This window comes from Lampris incognitus, chromosome 8, assembly GCF_029633865.1.
Source record: "Lampris incognitus isolate fLamInc1 chromosome 8, fLamInc1.hap2, whole genome shotgun sequence".
NCBI classification, from domain to species: domain Eukaryota; kingdom Metazoa; phylum Chordata; class Actinopteri; order Lampriformes; family Lampridae; genus Lampris; species Lampris incognitus.
Window position 1 is genome coordinate 45,598,936 of NC_079218.1, and position 21,297 is coordinate 45,620,232.

Consider the following 21,297-nt stretch of genomic DNA (forward strand, 5'->3'; position numbering starts at 1 on the left):
CTACTTAATCTGAGTCGACCCCCCCCCGCCCCCAAAAAAACAACACCACAAGAATAACCACAACACGAACACACAACTTTAAATCTAACGTTAACAGTCCCATCAGCCACTGTGCTCGCCGCCGACAGTCGGAGCCACCGCCCCCCCCCCCCCCCCGGTCGCCACGGTATGACGTCATTGCTTTGTTTGTAAGGCGCGCGTGTAGCGGATTTGGAACGGAGTGTTTCCTCACTTCATTATCCAGAATGTACATCCCACCCCGCCCACTATTTAAAATGGAGGTGTGTTTTGTGAAGTTAGGCATACTGTTGGGTCTAAGATGCTACACAGCCACCTGCCGCTACTCGGGGGCTTCACCCACCACTAGGGGGAGCTGCAGCTCCCAAGCCCCGCCCCCTTCTTCCCGCGCTAATGCACTTTTCCTATTCTTATTCTCTCTACGATGTGAAAGGATACAGGGAGGAGAGAAGCGCTGTGAGTCAGCCCACAGTCACTACTAGCAAACAACCTGCCACCGCACTGTGGTAGCATCCGGTAGCTTGGCGTCACCGTGTGTGTGTGTGTCTGTGTGTGTGTGTGTGTGTGTGTGTGTGTAGACAACTGAGAATGGTTTTTGTCCACACCAGTGTCTCACCTGCATCGTCCTCTCACCATCGAGTCATTAATGTCCCTCGCCCATTGAATTGCATGCTCCCCCTCTCGTTATAATTGTTCTTTTGTCGTTTCGGGTGATTCCTAATTGTATTTTGTGTGTGTGTGCGCGCGTGTGTGTGTGTGTGTGTGAAAAAGAAAAAGGAGAAAGACAAAGCGTCCATTTTGAATTGGCTGAATACCGTTTCGGTTCACCCTCGTGTGTGTGTCGGCGACGACTTCAGCGCGTGTTTGTCATTCGGCCGCGTGTCTTTCTCATTTCGTGTTGTGCGTGTTTGTCAGTAGAGTCTTTGTCCAGTTTGTTTTGTGTTCTCGTGTAACACTCGCCAGGAAGATTGGCAGCAGCACACAGGGTGAAAACTGGCTCATTAATCAGAACCCCCCCCCCCTCCCCCCAGAACCTCCGAACTGAGTTTTCCGCCGGACAAACAAGGGAGCTCCTGCAGAGTCGCCGCTGAGAAGTGGCGGCGGTTCCTGTTTGTAACGAGGGGCCGTTTGAAGGGGGGAGTCGCATTAATATGGCGGCACGCAAGCTCCATGTGTTGTGCAGAAGGATGGCCAGAGGACGCCACTTAACCTGGAGGGGTCCGGGTGGCGTGGCGGGCTGTTCCGTCGCCTACCAGCACGGGCGTCGCCGGTTCGAATCCACAATTGGCCCTACGATTGCAGGTGGGGAAGCCGGATGTGGGCGTGTGTCCTGGTCGCTGCACTAGCGCCTCCTCTGGTGGGTCGGGGCACCTGTTCGGGGGGGGGATAGCGTGATCCTCCCACGCGCTACCTCCCCCTGGTGAAACTCCTCACTGTCAGGTGACAAGAAGCGGCTGGCGACTCCACATGTATGGGGGGGAGGCCTGTGGTAGTCTGCAGCCCTCCCCGGATCGGCAGAGGGGGTGGAGCTGAGACCGGGGCGGCTCGGAAGAGTGGGGTAATTGGCCAAGGGGGGAGAAAAAGTGGGGGTGGGGTGGGGTGCCACTTACCGGAGGTTTAGTTTAAACGTGTCTTTGGGAGCAGCTCGCCGGGAGGTTTCGGTCCCGGTCCCGGTCCCGTTTCACCTCCGACACCCCTTTAAGGTGTGTGCAGGTCCCCACCTCCTCCTCCTCCGGGCTGTATCAGCGCCACCGAGTCTTTTTTACTGCTGCTGTTTTCAAACATTAAAGACATGCTAATAGGAGACGGGGTCTGAACCTCCAGCAGGCCTCGGCACTTTCATCCACGTTGGGACTGTTGACGCTTTGCTGAACGAGGCGTCGGCTTTGAATCTGATGATTTATTCAAAGGCAAATGACCTTTGACGGGGACCGCCGCCCGCCATCTAAATATTACACCACCTTCATCTCCTCGTGTCCAGCTGCCAGCTCTTCCCGGCTCACTTGCTTCATTTCTTTCTTCTTCTTTTTTTTTTTTTGGTTTTGTTTTATTTTTTTGCTGAATGTAATATTCTCTGTTGGATTATGTCATTAAATTCATTGTCATTTCATTTCATTTCCATTGTGTGTTTTCTTTTTGCCTGTTCATTGATTTGTGTCGTGGACGTGATGCGCTGGTCCCTGTGGTCCGTCATCACCAGCGTTGTCTGTTATCTCCCCCCTCCCCCTCCCCCACCCCAACACATCTGTAAAATGGCATCTCTGTTACAGGGAGGCTTCTGCGTGTTACATAATCGCCTGTATGAGCAGGTTTGTTTATTTATTTATTTTGCAGATTCAGTCCTCTGTTCATCGAAAACCAAAGCAGCAGAGCAGCGTTGATGACTCATGACGCGATCAGAGTAGACACAGACGTTGAGTCGCCCCCCCCCCCCCCCAGCCCACCTCCTCTGTTCAGGACTGCTTTTTTTGGGGGGGGGGTGGCCCAAGATGGCCCAAGACTGTCCCATCTTTCCTATTCTCCCTGAAGCTTTTAATCATGTTTCCTTTATTCTCAAGGGTTCCAGAATCGAGTCATTGAGGATCGTGATTAGAATAACACACCACCACCACCACACACACCACCACCACCACCACCCTTATCTGATCAGCTGGGCAGAGACGATGAGAGAGAGAGAGAAGAGAGAGAGAGAGGAGACAGAGATGGAGAGAGGAGACAGAGATGGAGAGAGAGAGAGAGAGAAGAGAGAGAGAGAGAGGAGACAGAGATGGAGAGAGAGAGAGAGAGGAGAGACAGACAGAGAGAAGAGAGAGGAGACAGAGAGATGGAGAGAGAGAGAAGAGTGAGAGAGAGGAGACAGAGATGGAGAGAGAGAGAGGAGAGAGAGAGAGAGGAGACAGAGATGGAGAGAGAGAGAGGAGACAGAGATGGAGAGAGTGAGAGAGAGGAGACAGATGGAGAGAGAGGAGAGAGAGAGAGAGAGAGAGGAGACAGAGATGGAGAGAGAGAGACAGGAGACAGAGATGGAGAGAGAGAGAGAGAGAGAGAGAGAGAGAGAGGAGACAGAGATGGAGAGAGGAGACAGAGATGGAGAGAGAGAGAGAGAGAGAGAGAGAGAGAGAGAGAGAGAGAGAGAGAGAGAGAGAGAGGAGACAGAGATGGAGAGAGAGAGAGAGAGAGAGAGAGAGATGGAGAGAGGAGACAGAGATGGAGAGAGAGAGAGAGAGAGAGAGAGAGAGAGAGAGAGAGAGAGAGAGAGAGAGAGAGAGAGACAGGAGACAGAGATGGAGAGAGAGAGAGAGAGATGGAGAGAGGAGACAGAGATGGAGAGAGAGGAGAGAGAGAGGAGACAGATGGAGAAGAGAGAGAGAGAGGAGACAGAGAGATGGAGAGAGAGAGAGAGAGATGGAGAGAGGAGACAGAGATGGAGAGAGAGGAGAGAGAGAGGAGAGAGAGAGGAGACAGATGGAGAAGAGAGAGAGAGAGGAGACAGAGAGATGGAGAGAGAGAATTTTAAATTTTAAAACAAGTCTATTCAACAAAAACATGATCAAAAAACAGACCTGCTATCTTTTTAACAATATAAACAATATTTGTCAAAGTACAAACACTTAACATGCATCTTTCAACAATCCCGGAAATAATCACTGAGAGAAACAGGGAGAAGAGATGGAAGAAAGAGAGAATTTGAATTTTAAAACAAGTCTTGAACAGAAACAAGACTTGAAATCTTCCCAAACATATGCACAATACCTGTCAAATTACAAACACTCAATGCTCATCTTTTAACAATCCCCAAACACAACCGTTCAACAACAACAACAACTCAAAACGTAACAAAAAACCAAACCAAACAGGTGAGACCCCCTTTTTATCCGAGCTCTGCAGAAAAACGCAGCCCCGAGGAGGGGGAGGAAAGGGTTGAAAAGAGAGAGAAGGGATGTTGGTCCTCTTTTTCTCCAATGTTTGGACCCTTGCTTTGGCAGCACGTACATCGTTATGTCCTGCCAGTGAAGCCATTTGAATTTGAGAAGAGAGGGAGAGACAGGGAGAGAGGGGAGGGGAGGGGGGGAGCTTATCTTTTCAGATGGGGACCAGATGGATTATGTTTACCGTCTGTCTGGACACCCAAATAACAGTGAAACGGAATAACGGCGAGTCGAGTCACTTCCGGTGCCCGGCATAATACCCGGGACCCTGCCCACCTTTATGTAAACACGAGTGGCGCCCCCAAGGGGTGGCCAGGGGTGGCCACGGCCACCCTGATACCATCCCTGCCCCCCCCCCCCCCAGCCACGAGTCGCATATGCAGAATATGCTTCCGGTTATGCATAACATGCTTCTATCTGATATCTTACATCAGGTGCTGTTCCTTTAAATCAATAATGTATATTTTTCTTAACTCTCATATTGACAGTTTTCCACTAGCCTATACAGTATACTACAACAGCAGCACAGAGTTCCCGACAAATTCAGTCGTGGCTTTTGGTTTTGGTGCGCCCCCCCCTCAAGATTTTCAGTGGCCCCATTTGCCCCCCCCCCCCCGATGAAAAATTTCTGGGGGCGCCACTGGGAGGGAGGCCGCTCGCGCAGGCGCGTCCCGGAGAGAGCACCCAGACGCCCCCCAGCCTCTGCAGCATCCCCCCACCGTGACTAATGTGACAGCCAACCCCGGTTACATAAACGGTTTTTGCTGCATGTTTGAGAACGACCTCTTCCGCCGCTCTGCGTATCACGACGCTGGCTCGGGGGGGGGGGGGTTTAAAGGTTCATTCCGCACTTCCGGTGTAACTGGCACCCGTGAAGTGACCCAATACTCGTTCGTCGAGCGCCACCCTTACTAGCTAGGGGTGCCTGCGCAGACGGGGGGTGGGGTGGGGGGGGGTGCGTGTGGGGCAGCCGCGCTTCTTGCCTCCCCCCTGAGGCGGTGTCGGTATGAGCACATGGGGAGTAGCAACGTGTTTCTATTGTGTAACCGTCAGAATGGCGTCGTGGTCTAATAATAAATAAGACGGCTCCTCCTGCCAGCCCCGATGCTTCGCTGGAGCAGATTCGCTCTTTTTATGCCTGCCTGCCCGCCTCTCTGGGACTGAACCGCGTTGTTTGGGAGAAGGGTGAATCCGCTCCCCCCTTCCCCCCTCTTCCCCTTAGCAGGAAATGGCCATGTATAGGGTTCCCTCTCCACCGCCGGCCGGCGGTGTCAGGAGCGCCGCTCTCTCCCAGCAGTTTCTATGGCAACGGTGTTTTGTTTCCCTCGGTGGCGGGATGGGAGGCTGAGGGAGGTCTTTAGATGAGGGATCAGCGGGAGCGCACAATGCCGAGTGGTCAGCGTGCCGGTCAGAACCGACCAGAGGGGAGCGGTTGGCGGACGGAACCCAGGCAGGCTTATCGGCCGTACGGCCATTAGGTGGGGTTTCTTGCTCCCGATGGGGGGGGGGGGTCGGGGTCCCCCCCACCAAGCACAACGAGCCTTATGTATTGTAGCGAATTCGGGTGGGGGCAGTCCGAGATACCGTCGCCACAGCCGGGACGCGAACCCGTGTCTCCTGCACCGCAAGCGACAACGTTAACCAGTCGACTAAAGGGTCCGACCCGTTAGTCAAGGACCAACGTGTCTACTTATCCATGCACGTTACACTATGCCTTGTTCTGACGCACACATGTTGTTCTTACACAGTCGTGGAATATTTTGTAGTCTCACAGGCGTCAGAGAAGCCCGGCGGTTATTTGTAAACGCCGCCCGGCCGACATGTTGTTGTCTAACCCCCTCGCAACTAGCAGTCACCCGGAACTGCAACGAAGCGACTTCGGGGGGGGGGGGGGCAGCCGGAAATCCGCCGCAGCCGGGACGCGAACCCGCGTCGCCCGGACTGCGCTAACCAGTCAGCTAAAGCAGTGTTTCTCAAGGGGTCCGTGAAAATAAAATATCTTTTAAAAAAAAGATCCTATGACATTTATAGAAATAGGATTATTTTACTCAAATGTGACTGAGACCTTTATCTACCTAAACTATAAAGGGTAACAGGACTTTTTTCTCTAATTACATCTGTTTCACAAGTGTAATCTATTGTATTTTAATAAGAGATCTCGCTCCCGTTTGCATTGTTAAAAGTTACTGCATAAGAATTCTGTTTTGTTAACTATATCTAAGTTACAACTGAAAGCTCTTATTTTTGCCCCAAAGAGTGAATAAATGCTATAATGCAATTTAAAATGCAGTTTCTACTGTTTCTATCAAATTGCAACCCCCCTCCCCCAAGATCAGGTGGAGGGGTCCTCAGGGTAGATCAAAAATACGCAGGGGGTCCAGGACCCCAAAAAGGTTGAGAACCACTGAGCTAAAGGGTCCGATCCGTTAGCCAACGGGCTAGCGAGCCTAGTCAGTCACGGTCGTTACTATAGAAACGTTAGCCAGTTTGTCTCCAACATCAGGGTTTACCCAGGCTCCATGTGTGCACTTTGAGACAAAGCGGAGGGCTAACATAACCAGTGGGCGTGTGAGAACGTTTCGTAAGTGAGAGCCGCTGTTACGTAATCCCCGCGCAGCTAACTCCACCCGGCTGGGGTGGGTTTTTTCCTACTTCCGGTGCACAGATCGAGCCGGGTTGACAGGTAATGGCCCTACGTCACAATTACGCTCTCAGAGGGCGTTTGCGTTCACACGGTGAGAAAACGGGCAGATGCAGTAAAGGGCAACGGACACCCTCCGTCCGCAGACCTTCCGTTCAAATGAGACACATTTTACAGGGAAAAAGAAAAGAAGTGTAACCGGTTGTTTTCTTGCCCGGTGCGGGATTCGATACGGGCTGTACCGCACCACAAGGCGACGTCACTAACCGCTCGGCTAAAGGGTCGGACCCGTTAGCTAGGGGCTAACGTGTCTTATTAGTAGTTTACAGTCGTCACCCTCTCCCGGAAGCGCGCCCTCGCGCTTTGTTATTCCCGCGCTCCGAAGAGATTTCCGGGGATCTGCACACTTCCGGATCCCACCGCTGCCACCAATGTAACCGCTTATTTTCTTGCCCGGTGCGGGATTCGATACGAGGTGTACTGCACCACAAGGCGACATCGCTAACCGCTCGGCTAAAGGGTCGGACTCGTTAGCTAGAGGCTAACGTGTCTTATTAGTAGTTTACAGAAGGAAAACATTTCAGAGAGGACGATGGCAGCCAGCCCGGCAACCAGACGACTTCGCAGATGCTAATATGCCAGAGCAAATGTAAATGCAGAACATAAATGCAGAACATGAGCTCGCAGATTCATGTGGTTCCCAGTCCACTTGGCAGCTGCTTTGTTTGAGCTATCGGCCGAAACTCAATTAATTTTTAGATGTCATCATGAACAATGACCCCCCCCACCCTCACTGCTAGAGTGATGGGCTTCTCAGGCAGCTTCACAGCCCTACCCGAAACTCGAGAGCCTCAGAGGACTTTCACCGCTGTGCAGCCTGCAAGACTTGATAGGCTCACATTGAGAAGATGTGGAGGAGAGGGTGTAGAAGAGAGAGGACAGGAGTGGAGTAGAGGAGGTGACGGTGAGAGAAGAAGCTTGAGAGAGAGAAGGGAAAGTCGACAAGACGAGGCGAAATGAGGATAATGTCGAGCAGAGGGCGTGTAGACTGATAGTCACAACAGCTTTAAGAGCGCTCGATTCATATTGACTTTTGAATTGTGGGGACACGCTCGAGGCTCTTCGGGTGTCCGGCTTGATAAATGATGCTCAGCCAAGTAGTCCAGAAGCAGTCGAACTATTTGAGGCTATATTGATATATTTGTCCAGGATTTTTTTTTTGGGTGGGGTGGGGGTGGGGGGGATATAGTTCCTCATTTACAGTCTCAGACGGACCCTCGCCCTTCACCTCCACCGACAACGAGACTAGAAAGGTCAGCAGGTGGAGGTTGTAATGAGCCTGAGCACAGAGGCCGCTGCTGCATCCCAAGCAGCCTCCTTCTCCTTAGCGACCTCCTACTCGCTAGTCGGATGAGAGAGATGAAAACCGCTTCCCACATAGTCACCGAACCTTTATTAGTTTTACCAAACGCCTGTTTCCCGTTGTGTTCGAGGCCTTGTGTCTGAGAAATGAGGGGAAATGGTAAACGGAGCTCATTTGAATTGCCCAGAACCTTCCTGAGTTGCAGCCTTGTGTGTAATATTCCTGCAGACAGGTAGCGGATGAATAAGTAGCCATTTTATATTCAACACACTAATCTAAGCAGCCCCAGGAAGGCAAAAAGCAAAACAAAAAACTCTTCCCACCTTCGTGAAGCTATTGCGGTTTGCATGCAACGCAGTGCAACACAACACATTACAACACAACAGACACACACATACACCAAGATAGACCTCGTGATGAGTCAGACAAGAGGGAGGAGAGTGATGAAGGACTGCGAGTTGAGTGATCCTCTGCTGTTTTCCCCTGTCTGTCCATTTTTCTCTCCCATCTCCCTCTGTCTAGAGCTCCCAGGGCTCCTCCGCCTCTCTGTCCTCCGCTAAAGTGTCGAACTCAGTGGAAGATGAGGACAGACCTGTTAATGAAGGTACCGCAAAACGAGCTGGAATTACGTCTCCATGTGGGCAATGCGGGCGCTGCATCGGCTGGCAAATGCACATATGTGTAGTATAGTCACGCGTCCGAGTCTCCTTGGTTTTGTTGCACGTCTTCCTCCTCGTTTCTACAGCCTCACTCCATTTCATGTGTGAACACCACAAAATAAATAAATACAAAGAAATGCAATAAAATAGCTCAACAGAAGGGGGGTAGATGGGACTAGCCATGTATCTTTCATAATCTGACCTCATAACCTTCATTTCTGTCCGGCCCTCCCGTCTCCGTCACGCTTTCTCCATAAACCCTTTTACCTCTCACAAGTCGTCCATTTGGAGATGTTTTAACACCATTGTTGGGGGTGGGGGGGGGGGACTCTGAAGATGATTCTGTTGAAATCTGGTGACTCATTCTCCCACACAAGATCTCATTTCTCGTGTGACATACTCGTTCGAATCTGACTGTCTGCGATGAAGTGGGTGAGTCCATTTCACATGCTGGTGACCTCTGCACCTCGAACACAACAGCCCAACCCTCGTCTCCTTCCTCCCGGTAGCGGACGTTGCAGTCGACGAGGTCCCCGCGCTGCCGTCTTACATATCGGACCGCTACAAGGTGGGCCGCATGCTGGGCGACGGGAACTTCGCGGTGGTCCGGGAATGTGTGGAGCACTCCACGGGCCGGGAGTACGCGCTGAAGATCATCAACAAGGGCAAATGCAGGGGCAAGGTAAAGCAGAAGATGGGCCACTCGGTCCAGATCCACCATAATGTGGTCCAACGACTTCACATAGGACCGCAAAGTAGGCCTCTATGTCTGACAGCCGTCTGAGGTTGTCTAGTTAGTACAGAAATAAAGCCGTCTCGTAGTCGTGCCGGAGACTGCAGATCTCCAGATTCAGTCCGGTAGTCAGACACGTTTCATTGTGGGACTCCTAATTAATGTTAGGAGTGTCGTTTTATTCAGCGGTATACGTTCTAACTATCTTAGCGCCCCCTTCTGACCACAGCCAATTCTCAGTAGGCCGAGTTCACAAGACTCTATATTGGTAGCTAGCTAGCGCGCTAACTTACACGATGTTGCTAGGCAACTGTTCAAAAACAGGCTAACCGACAGGGATGACGGCAGTTCATCGGCCGTCCAATCAAATCGGAGTATTCAGTGGCGTCATTTATTACCGGAAACACATCGGTTTTCCGAAACAGTTTGATTATGTTGATAATCAGGAGAGTTTCTCCGAGGGGGGTTTGGTCGTGTTTTCACAGCAACAGCGGCTCTAACTGCTGGGTAACTTTACATTCGCAAACCTTCTCAAAAAAATATAATAAGATTTGGAAGAGAAAAAAAACATTTTTCATTGGACACGTCTGCAGTAAGGAGACCCAAAATGAACTAAAAGGTGTGTGTGTGTGCTGTGTATGCTAGGAGCACATGATCCAGAACGAGGTGGCCATCCTCCGCAGGGTCAAGCACCCCAACGTAGTGCTGCTCATAGAGGAGGTCGACACATACAGCGAGCTCTACCTGGTCATGGAGCTCGTCAAGGTGTGTAAGCATGTGCACTTGTTTGTGTGTGCGAGTTAAACGTGTGTTGTGTGTCGGCTGAGCCAGGGAGATCCTGCAAAACTGAGGGTGCGTTTGGACGGAGTGATGAAGACAGAGAGAGAGAGAGAGAGATGTTTTGTCCGTTTGTGTCTGTCTCTGGTCATTATCTTCAGTTTCGGCAAGAGGGGGAGCCGCAGAAGCAGAAACAGGGAGTAGCAGCCAGTACCAGTTGGTTGTAGCACTCAATTGGTCAGGCGGGTAACGAATTCTCCCCAGCCGCATGTGGAGGAGTTGAGACTCGGTCTCTGTGTGGCCTCGAGCAGTCGTGTGTTCACATTCTTCATTCTCTCTCTGAGCGAAGACACGTCTGTGTATTATTCAGGAGCCGGGAGTGTGATCCATCTGTTGGTGTTGTGATGTAGAGTAGGCTACTACAGAATATAGATGAGACACAATCTGTGGGGGGAATTGTGTGTGTGTGTGTGTGTGTGTGTGTGTAGGATGGAGAACTGTGTGTGTGTGTATGTGTGTGGGGGGAGGCCACAGCAAGAATGTAAATGAATGAGATGGGGAAACGATAACGCAAGTGAGCAAGAGGGAGGGAAGTGAGGCAGAGTGAGAAAAATATGGATGCGTTTCAAGAGAGACAGAGGTTACTCAGGGACACAGAGGGAGTGAGAAGGAGAGAGAGAGAGAGAGAGACGGAGCAGTGATTTGAAGAGAGGTGTGAATCCACGGGTAGTGGCCGGGCTGTGGCATTTGACAGCTTTCATATATTAATGACTGTCTGTGTGAGTGCGACCGAGCATTTCTGAGGAGAGAGAGAGAGAGAGAGAGAGAGAGAGAGAGAGAGAGAGAGAGAGAGAGAAGGAGAGAGAGAGAAGGGGAGGTGAGAGAGAGAGACTAGGGAGAGATGAGAGAGGGAGGTGGGAGAGAGAGAGATGAGAGAGAGGGAGGTGAGAGAGAGAGAGATGAGAGAGAGAGATGAGAGAGAGAGAGATGAGAGAGAGGGAGGTGAGAGAGAGAGATGAAAGAGGGAGGTGAGAGAGAGAGAGATGAGAGAGAGGGAGGTGAGAGAGAGAGAGATAGACGTGAGAGATGTTTCTATCAAAGCGAGAAATGAGGACGCGGTCGGCTTACAGACGCACCCTTTTTTGCAAGTAAAAGCACAAACAGCGCTGAATAACTATAACGGTAGTGTGCACTACTACTACTACTACTACTGCTACTACTACTACTACTGCTACTACCACCACTGTGGGGTGAAATGAAAACAAAACCTCTCCTCAACCCGCCCTCCTGATGTGCCCCTAGGGCGGAGATCTGTTCGATGCCATCACCTCTACCAACAGATACACGGAGAGAGACGCCAGCTGCATGCTCTACAACCTGGCCAACGCCATCAAATACCTGCACAGCCTCAACATCGTCCACAGAGACATCAAGCCAGAGAACCTGCTGGTGAGCTTATGCATGGCCTGTGTGTGTGTGTGTGTGTGTGTACACACACGTCTGTATATGTGTGTATCTTTGTTAAAAAGAGAGCATCGCACACTACTCTCTCACTTCCTCCCTTCGCTTTCCAGCTCCTCTCTCTCGCCTTCCTTCCGTCCGTCCCTCTCTCGCCCTTATTTTGTGAATGAACGATGAAGTGATGTCACTAGCTCACATGGTGGAGGAGGAGGAGAGAGAGGGAGAGGGAGAGAGATGACTCATCCCTGCTGCCCTTTCATCTCTCTCACTCTTTCCTCAGCCTCCCTCGTTCGCACCTTTCTTTCGTCCTTCTCCCTTCTGTCGGCCCGAGCGTCCTCCCCTCCCTCGGGTGACGGTTTGCATGACCGGGTTCAAGGTGAGGGGGGATGAAGCCTTGATACTAGCTAGACCATCCTTCAACCAGCTAGTCTGCGTGATAGTGCCCGGCGCCATCAAGCACCCGCTGTGCCGGAAAGTTCTCCAATGTGTCGCTAGACTGCGGATCTGGTCCAAGTTGACCACGCGGCCTGACCTCCCTGTGCAGGGAGACCCTCGTTAAGAGGAGAAGGAGGCAGAACCGTAGTACCACATCGAAGAGGGTTGACTCAGTTCATCTGGATACAATGTTTAATCGACGGCAACATTGTATCCAACCAGCTGAGACCGAAGAGGTCACTGTGATGAGCGATGACACGTTTCTGTCAACAAACGTTGTACCCGGATGAACTGACGCACGTGTCTTCGATGTCCTCGCCGCCATTATTGAGCGTGCGTCAAAACGCAGTGCCGCATTCACACAAAAGTAGACGGCGCCAAATTTGCTAGCCCCTTACCGGGCGGCGCGAGGCTAGCACGTGTTCTGTGCTGACGCGTCGGGATTGCTGATGAGTTCATTTGTGTTAGTTGTCTCATTTTAGGGAATTTAGCTATAACGTCCCGTGGTCGGTGCACGAAACGGATCACAGACGCACGACAAAGGCGAACCCAGACGAAGTCGCCTGCGCGCGTGGACGCATTTACTACCCAGTGAGCTTGGCTGCAGCAAGGCTGATTTCAAATTCCTGGAAGCGTTTGTTTTGTTTTAACAGATTACACACACATTAGAGATTGACTGGGGATTTGAAGCGTTACCACACGCGCGCACACACACACACACACACACACGTACACACAAATGTACAAAATGAGATACACAAGCCTTATTTATGTAACAGCAGACAGAGTACCTATCATGTCAGCCTGTCTGGATCATTTCATCTCATTTGCATTGTACTGTGAACAGCTTTGTGTATGTGTGTGTGTGTGTGTGTGTGTGTGTGTGTGTGTGGTGTTTGATTACGTGTTGTTTGCAAACGTATGAATTTTCCTTTTGTTATGCAAGAGACCACAGTTGTAATTGAAAAATTGGAACCCTGTGTGTGTCTGTGTGTGTGTGTGTGTGTGTGTGTGTGTGCGTTTGCCGGCCTACGCGTGTGTCCAGGTGTACGAGCATGCGGACGGCAGCAAAAGCCTGAAGTTGGGAGATTTCGGCTTGGCCACAGTGGTCGACGGACCACTCTACACCGTATGTGGGACCCCCACATATGTGGCACCTGAAATAATTGCAGAAACAGGGTATGTGTGCTCTTGGTTGACGGCCACGATGATGTAATCGCAGAAAGCTGACTCACTTCATCTGGACCCAACATTCATCGACAGAAACGTTTCATCACTCATCTAAGGGACCTCTCCAGTCTCAACTGACTGCAGGTACCCCCCCCCCCCTTATAAACAATACAGTGGCATAACGACCCAAACCAATGATCAGTTTCATATGCAAATATGGGCGTGACCATTCACTAGAGATTCAGCGGCCATGTGTACTACTCACAGAGGGTTGGGGAATGGTTGCAGTCACAGCGTTGTAAGATGTCTGTGAATGTTCTCGTTCATCCAGTTCGTGGTTATCCAAAGGAACTGAATCGAGTGCAGCTGGACTTGGTATATATCCGTGAAGACGTTTCGCCTCTCATCCAAGAGGCTTCCTCAGTTCGTGCCTTTCTGACTAGACCAAGCTAGTCAAGCTAGTCTAGCTTGACTGCCATCCGCATGCTTCATCAGTCGACTAGCTTGGTCTAGTCAGAAAGGCACGAACTGATGAAGCCTCTGGGATGAGAGGCGAAACGTCTTCACGGATATATACCAAGTCCAGTTGCACTCGATTCAACTCCTTGGGATAGCATTGTAAGATGGTGACAGATGTACTCTTAGCCCCCTCGGTTCGGGGATGGTCGTTCCCTCTTCACATAGGTGGCCTCTTTGACTCACCGTTCAAACCATTGTTCCTCCCTATCGAGGATGTGCACATCCTCATCCTTGAAAGAGTGGCCACTGGCCTGTAGATGGTGTAGACTGTGGAGTCCTGGCCTGACACGTTAGCTCTCCTGTGTTGTGCCATCCTCTTGGCCAGTGTCTGTTTGGTTTCCCTGATGTACAAGTCACAAAAATCCTCCTGGCACTTAACAGCGTACACTATATTGCTCTGTTTGTGCCGGGGGACTCGATCCTTTGGTTGGACCAACTTCTGGCACAGTGTGTTTTAGGGTTTGAAAGCAACTGAGATGCGATGTTTGGAAAATACGCGGTCATTACAGTCATTACAGTCATTACAGTCATTACAGTCAGCCATTTAGCCGACGCTTTTATCCAAAGCGGCTCACAATAAGTGCATTTAATGTAGGAAATCAAGAGAGCTGCGAGTCATCAGAGGTGATAAGTGCATCTTCTCTCTAAACAAGCATCTAAGAGCAAAACCAGTGCTAAAGTAAAAGCGCGAGAAAGAGATTTTAAAAAAAATAAATTAGTGAATACAATAAGTGCTAAGAACAAGTAACATGGTAGTAGTTCTTGAAGAGGTGAGTTTCCAACCTGTGCCTGAAAGATGGGCAGCGACCCCGCTGTTCCCACACTCCCGCCACATATGGACTCACCGCTGGTTTACACTTTGGCAGCGGTTGTCCTTCTCCTCGCTTCGATCGGCTGGTGCACAGTTTGGGCGCCTTCCTGGCTTCGACAAACGCCCAGTTAGGATAACCACACTTAACCAGGGCCTGTTTAATACTGATCAGTATGTGCTGGTTTACAGTAAACATCAACAGTCAAATGTCCCCCATCACCAATTGTAATTTGACAGTCTGAGAAGGCTAACCTGCCATTTTTCACATCCTCCCTGTTGAACTTGATGTGGTTGTCCACAGAGTGAATGTGGTCGGTGAAATGTGGTCCGTCCCGAGATTTAGTTTTAACCCAGGCGTCGTCTACAAATCTGAACCATGTATGTGAAGTGCACATACAGGGGGCAGTACTATAGGCGGAGACATGGCTGTGCTACGGGTTCCCCAGTCTCACCTGTAGTGGCCAACTTGTATATGGAGGAAGTGGAAAAGAGGGCTCTGATGTCCTATCCAGGGACACCACCTAGCCATGGGTTCAGATTACGACCACTGCAACTCTAGTTAATGCTCATGGTAATTTGCATATGAAACCCGTCGTTGGTGGTTTCGGTCGTTATGCCCCCGTATTGTTGATAAGGGTGGGGACACCTGCAGTCAGCTGAGACCGAAGAGGTCACTTATGCCCCGTTTCCCCTACATGGTACCAGCGTCGTACGTACCAGTCAGCGGGTTTATACCGCCTAGACTGGACCAACCCTTTCAAACCAGCTGATTAAAAAGATCACTTTCTGTATCATATGGTCACACATTGCTTTTTGTGTTATCAAATATGTAAATACAAGCGGTGAGGCTGGTGACGGATGGAAAAGGGAACGTTCATACTTTGGGAGTGTTTCTATATTGTCATCGTTGTCAGTGACGTTTACCTTAGTGAGTCCACGAGTGCTCAACAAGAGCCCAGCAGCTTGGTCTCTTACATGGCTCTGAGTTTTTTTTGCCTTTAGCTCATATCCACTCTGTCTTTGGTGCAGGTATGGCCTCAAGGTGGACATCTGGGCAGCCGGCGTCATCACCTACATCCTGTTGTGTGGTTTCCCACCCTTCCGCGGGTGAGCTGGTGGCTATGTCTAACCGCATCACATTCAAATGAACCAATTTCTCCCATCACTTTTTCCAGAACAATATTATTACCCAGGGTGCAACTGCTCTCAGAGGAAGCAGTGCCTTATTTCAGATGTGGTGTCTGACTCCCTCTTGTGGTCAGTTACCATAATGCAGCTCCCGTCTTTACCAATGGTGTTAACCAATGCAGAGAGGCTGTTAAGTGAAAATATATGTCTATTTATAGAATATATGTGTATGTATTTTTGAAATATATATATATTAATATACACACTTTTTTTCCATCCTTAGGAGCAGTGATGATCAAGAAGTGCTGTTTGACCAGATCCTCATGGGCCAGCTGGAGTTTCCTCTGCCGTACTGGGACAACATCTCAGACACGGCCAAGGTGACCGTCTACCTCGTGTTACTTTTCTTGCGTCTGTGTTTGTTCCTCAAATCAAAAACTAAGAATCCAGCACTTCTCTTGCAATTTGCATATGTCATGGGAGTTGAGGTTGTTGACGGGACTGTAAATCAGTCATAAACACCATCTATTTTAGGCCACTCTTTGTGAATGAAGTGCTCAGATAATATCTGATAAAAGTCATGCAAACATAACAGTTTAGCCGAAGGGCTGAGTTCATATGTGAAACAAGCGGTTAAGAGTGAACCCTGGGTAAAAGTGTAACAAGCCTGGAGGTTTTTTTTTTTGACAAATAAACTGTCCAGCAATGAACTGATTGCTATGAAGATAATTACTGTTGTATTTGAGACAGAGGTTCTGCATCATCTTGAAAACAAAAAAAATTGTTTTGAAAAAAAAAGAAATTTTTAAAAATAAATAATAAATAATTCAAATAAAAAAATAAATAATAGAATAGTCAAATAAATATTAAAATTAAAATAAATAATTTTAAAATAATTTAAAATCTTACCGCATTGCTGTGGTGTGGAATACGAGTGAACGTGGAAATGAGCGTTCGGGCTGATAACGGGCATAATTGAATGCATGTGTAACGTATGTAGCTTAATGATCTCAACGCTGGTCATTGTAGGAGCTGATTCGGTCCATGCTGGAGGTGGAGGTAGATCAGAGATACACCGCCCTCCAGGTGCTGGAGCACCCCTGGGTCACGGTAAGTTCACCGCCGGTGAAACCCATCCACCCTCCCATAGAACTTAGATGTCCTATCATCTAGCTTACTGACCCTCGGATGTCTGTCTCGTTTTGGTTTGGCCCTCTCCTCTCCGCCTCTGACCTATCACCGATTCTCCTTCTCCCCTCCTCCCTCGCTTCTTACAGGACGAGGGTCTTTGTGAGAACGAACACCAGTTGTCGGTAGCTGGGAAGATAAAGAAACACTTCAACACCAGCCCCAAAGTCAACGACACCACTGCTGGAGTGTCAGTCATCTCTGTAAGTCGTCTTCACAACGTGCCGCTGTACCCACAATGCAACCATTGTTCCAACCTCACTTTGAGCTGCTGTCAATATCAATTTAACTCATTTTTGGCTAAACTGATATATATGTTAATGGTAAACTCTGTGCAGTTTGTTTTTAGCTCACAGCCGATTCGTGAATTACTGGTTAAGATGAGCTGCGCTGGTGTTAATGGAGGCCGTCGGTGCTTTTGGTGTCCTCCAATTTGCGGTTTCGCCTCAGTTAAACGCCGCAGGCCTGCCTGCGGCGTTTCTGCCGGTGGACTACATAAGAGATTAGAGACTGACTGTGCTGGTTTCTCTTTGTGTTCAGCTGGATGACAGCTTTTCCATGCAGAGATCTGGGTCGTTGGATTTCTACCAGCACCCGGCCATGTACTGGATAAGGTACGCCGGGTTTCCATAGAAACATGACCTGCTTCATGGTCGCAGACGAGACATTAAAAAAAGAAAAAGTGTTCACCCTGGATTTTACGTCCACCCCTGGCTGACTGCCTTCCTGTGTGCGAGCCTGCTGACCGGATGTTGTTGTTCAGTGTTTCCCTCCCTGCTATTAGCATCAGGGGCTGGTGTTATGCATCCCCCCCCCCTTTCCATCTCACGGCCCCGTCACACCCGCGTCCTCGTCCCGTGTCCAACCGTGCATTGTCTTTGTGCCTTCCCCCGCTGTCTAAACATGTTTGTTGCCTGCGAGCCGTCCATGCCTACGAAGACACCATGCAGGACACATTGACTGACATGTGTGCTGATGGTGACAGTGAGTGACAGGAGCTTGTTTTTGAGCGTCATCTCTCTGTGAATGCTGTCTCACTGAGTGAAATACCCCCCCGCTCCCTTGTTTGCTGCCACAGTAATCGACACAGCCGCTGCTTTCCCCTGTTTGTTGTCGCCCCCATTCCCCGTTGCTGCTGCTGCTAGTTAGTAAATGCTTCGCTAACCAGCTTTGCCTCATTGCTGTTGTTACCCGCTGGACTTCCCACCCTGCAACAAACCTCTCCATCCCACTATGAGGAGCTCTAATTACAGTGTTTTTGTTTTTCTTCCATTCAAGGCCACCTCTCTTGATAAGGAGGGGCAGGTTCTCGGACGAGGACGCCACCAGGATGTGAGCCCGCCGCTGTCGCCAGTGACGCCGATGGCGACGACGACATCAGCGACGCACTCGGTGGCCAGGGTGGAGCCGCCCGGCTGCCTCCCTGGCCTGTCCCTGGCTCCTCCCTCTCTGACCCCTGACCCGGCTCCTCCCTCTCTGACCCCTGACCCCTGCCTTAGTCCCAGCCCCAGCCCCAGCCCCTCACTCAGCCCCAGCCTCCCGTCCGATTCCGACGACATCGCCATCAGCTCCGCCGGCACCGTCCGCTCCCCCAGCTCTCCCTTCTAGAGGAGGAAGGGGGGAGTGCACCAGGAGCATGACGGTGTTGAAGGGGGGAGGGACGAAGGGGTGAAGAGGAGGAGGAGGAAGAGGGAGGGAGGGAGTCGAGGGGGGGTCTTCCTCCAACCCCTCCTTCTCACTGAGGAGGAGGAGGATGGGAAGGAAGAGGTGATGTCAAGTCAAGTTCCCCTGACCTATCTACCATCGTCCAGGGCGGAGGGGAAGGTGAGGAGGCAGCAGTGCAGAGGACCGTATCTGAAACAGAGACAAAATAAACAGTCTGCTCCCCCTTGTAATCTGAAGTAGGGGGTTGGGGGGTTGTTTGTTTGGGGGTGGGGGTGGGGGTGGGCCGGCAAAGAGGGTGAAAGCGAGGCCTGAGGCAGACGAGGGTAAAGGACTTTTTATACACCGTTCTCTCATCTGAGCACATGTTATTAAAGAGCTCACGGAGCGAGAAAGGGGCAACACGTTGCGTTTTACCCTTTGGTGATGATCGGGGCTCAACGTGGAAACGATGCTTTCTCGAAGTGGACCTCATCTCCAAAAGACGATACCTATGAGGATATGGATAACTGTTCATCTCCTACCGGACTCCTATCTATTTATTACCCTTCAGTTTGTTTTAATATGTATGGCCTTTTTTTTTTTGGTTTCATAAAAAGACGTAGATATATTGGCTCGAGGGGGGGGAGACCAGCAGAGGGTGTGTAGATGAATGTAGATGTCTGGACCTTAGACCAGACTCAACGAGCACTGTAATAACACACCAACGGTGACAGGGTAAGAGTTCAAGTAAAGCGAGAAGGGTCAATTGTTTCTTAAAAAAAATACAAGGAAGCATTTGTAAAAAAACAAAACAAAAACAAAACACATATATATAAAGAGGAGAGGTGTATAAAGAAAAATCAAGATGGAGGGGGGGAAAGGCCTTGGTGGGTGATGCCTTCCTGTAACGTTTAACTGCAGTATTACAGTTTACATTTTACACAGACGACTATTCCAATACTGGTGCAGCTGGGTGCTCCTGGTCATCTTGTTTAAGTGTTACGTTTGCCGTCACAACCAACTTGAATACACAACAGCATATGATGACTACCTGTAGCAACTTCAACCTTAACCTTTTTTTTTCTCTGCACCGTTCATATGATTTGGCCATATTGAAGTCATCACGGTGTATATGTGACTTATTTATGGAAGCCCATTTCCACCAGTTAAAACAAAATAAATCCCCACAGTGAGTCAAAATTATGGGATAAAAAGTCAAAATTATGGGATAAAAAGTCAAAATTATGGGACAAAAAGTCATAATTATGGGATAAAAAAATCATAATTATGAGATTAAAAATCAAAATTATGAGATTAAAAGTCATAATTATGAGATTAAAAGTCATAATTATGAGATTTAAAAAAAAAGTCGATTTTGCGTTCACTGGCGGAAACGGGCTTCCGTATTTATCGCTGCGTTTGCTTCATGATGACGATATTGTAGCGAATTCGGGAGGGCAACCACAGGAAGTGCCGCGGCCGGGACGCGAACCCGCGTCGCTGACCGCTCGATTTACGCCGTGTTCGCACCGAAACGCGCAGAATAATCCGCGTCGCCCTGAGACGTCGCGCAGGCTTTTATTTTGTCGCGCCACAGAAGCGCTCGCGCTACAGAACGGGGGAAAAAGGGGGAGGGGCTAATGATTGTGAGATCAGAATGTTTGTAAACAAGGAGCGCCAAGCTACTTCCGGGTGGATTCTAGTAGCTGGGTAGCGCCTAGTAGCTAACGGTTAGATAGCACCAGTTGAACAGACAAATTGATTTTCAAAATGCCGAAATCGTGCTGTGCGTGGGGCTGTAATGCCAAAATGTACCCCGGCAAACAAGTTTTTAGGCTTTTTCCGTTTTCCATCAGATAAATCTAAATCTCCCCAGCGAAGTCTGTGGGTACAGAGGATAAAACGGACGAAGAGCACTGCTAACGCTACAAAGTTAGTGAACTTGCCAGGAGGACTTGCTGGTGCTGAACTGGGAGGAGGATGGAAACCATCCATTCATGACCGGCTTTGTGGGAGACATTTTATTACAGGTAACAGTTAACATTGTTGCCGTGGTGTAGTGGGAGATTGTGTATCCGTTTCACCCGCTAGCTGACGTTACGTTGTCACTGGTGTGACTTTCTGAGTTCCCCACGGCTGTCCAAGCAGAAGGTGGAGTCTTGGATATGAAGAATCTCAACAGGAGACAAGTCCTTGTATTTGTAAGGACACTTGATTTCCAGAACTGCTTCTCCGTGACAGTCCCAGGTTGAGATCCCATCAGGTGATGCCGCAAGGAATGGGCACGGTTCGTAGATGATAGGCCTGTGCGTCTCAGAACAAAGTTTCTTTGTAATGGTGCCATGTGCCGGCGAAACTCATCCCTTGCAGTGTCTTCGTGCTCAGTAGCCCATTTTACCGAGGGAATGTGGGAGATGCTCCGGGTGTCATACTGTATGACGGTCCTTGTAGCAGAGGCAGCATCTGTCTTACAATTAACAACTCGGTGGATGTTGCTGGCAGTCGCTCTTCCTCTCCTTTGGGGACTCCAAAGGTTTGATTGGGACTGAGCAACTGTTGCTTTTGACAGGTTGTTAATTTGCTGCTTGGTGGGGATGGCGGCATTGATTATATCCTGTGGAAGGCAAGCATCAACATTGTGACTGCAGGCTTCCCCTAAACCTGCTGCGCAAGTGCAGTGGCTTGCAACAATGCGGCCATTTTTATCAGCACAAACCCAGGGTTTGTATGGTGCTTCATTGACTCGCTGTCCTGGAGCTACTGCAGCAGCGATAAAAACAACAGGACTTATTTCTGATACATCATGTTGTCTGATGTTTTT

The 21,297-nt window shown here is 49.8% G+C and overlaps 1 protein-coding gene across 3 annotated transcripts in view; it reads left to right on the forward strand.

The window, feature by feature from the left end:
- Nucleotides 1-18,168, forward strand: part of dclk1a (doublecortin-like kinase 1a) — a 78,779-nt gene extending 60,611 nt beyond the window's left edge. The window contains exons 7-17 of one of the 3 annotated variants that reach the window (XM_056284656.1): nucleotides 8,474-8,555; nucleotides 9,132-9,292; nucleotides 9,989-10,108; nucleotides 11,423-11,569; nucleotides 13,062-13,195; nucleotides 15,546-15,623; nucleotides 15,928-16,024; nucleotides 16,674-16,754; nucleotides 16,922-17,035; nucleotides 17,373-17,446; nucleotides 18,111-18,168. In XM_056284656.1, coding sequence (XP_056140631.1) covers nucleotides 8,474-8,555; nucleotides 9,132-9,292; nucleotides 9,989-10,108; nucleotides 11,423-11,569; nucleotides 13,062-13,195; nucleotides 15,546-15,623; nucleotides 15,928-16,024; nucleotides 16,674-16,754; nucleotides 16,922-17,035; nucleotides 17,373-17,446; nucleotides 18,111-18,168 — 1,146 coding nt within the window. Of the gene's footprint in view, nucleotides 1-8,473; nucleotides 8,556-9,119; nucleotides 9,293-9,988; nucleotides 10,109-11,422; nucleotides 11,570-13,061; nucleotides 13,196-15,545; nucleotides 15,624-15,927; nucleotides 16,025-16,673; nucleotides 16,755-16,921; nucleotides 17,036-17,372; nucleotides 17,466-18,110 lie in introns of those variants that run through there. The other 2 variants (XM_056284655.1, XM_056284654.1) reach the window with 2 other exon arrangements.
- Nucleotides 18,169-21,297: the final 3,129 nt, after the last annotated feature.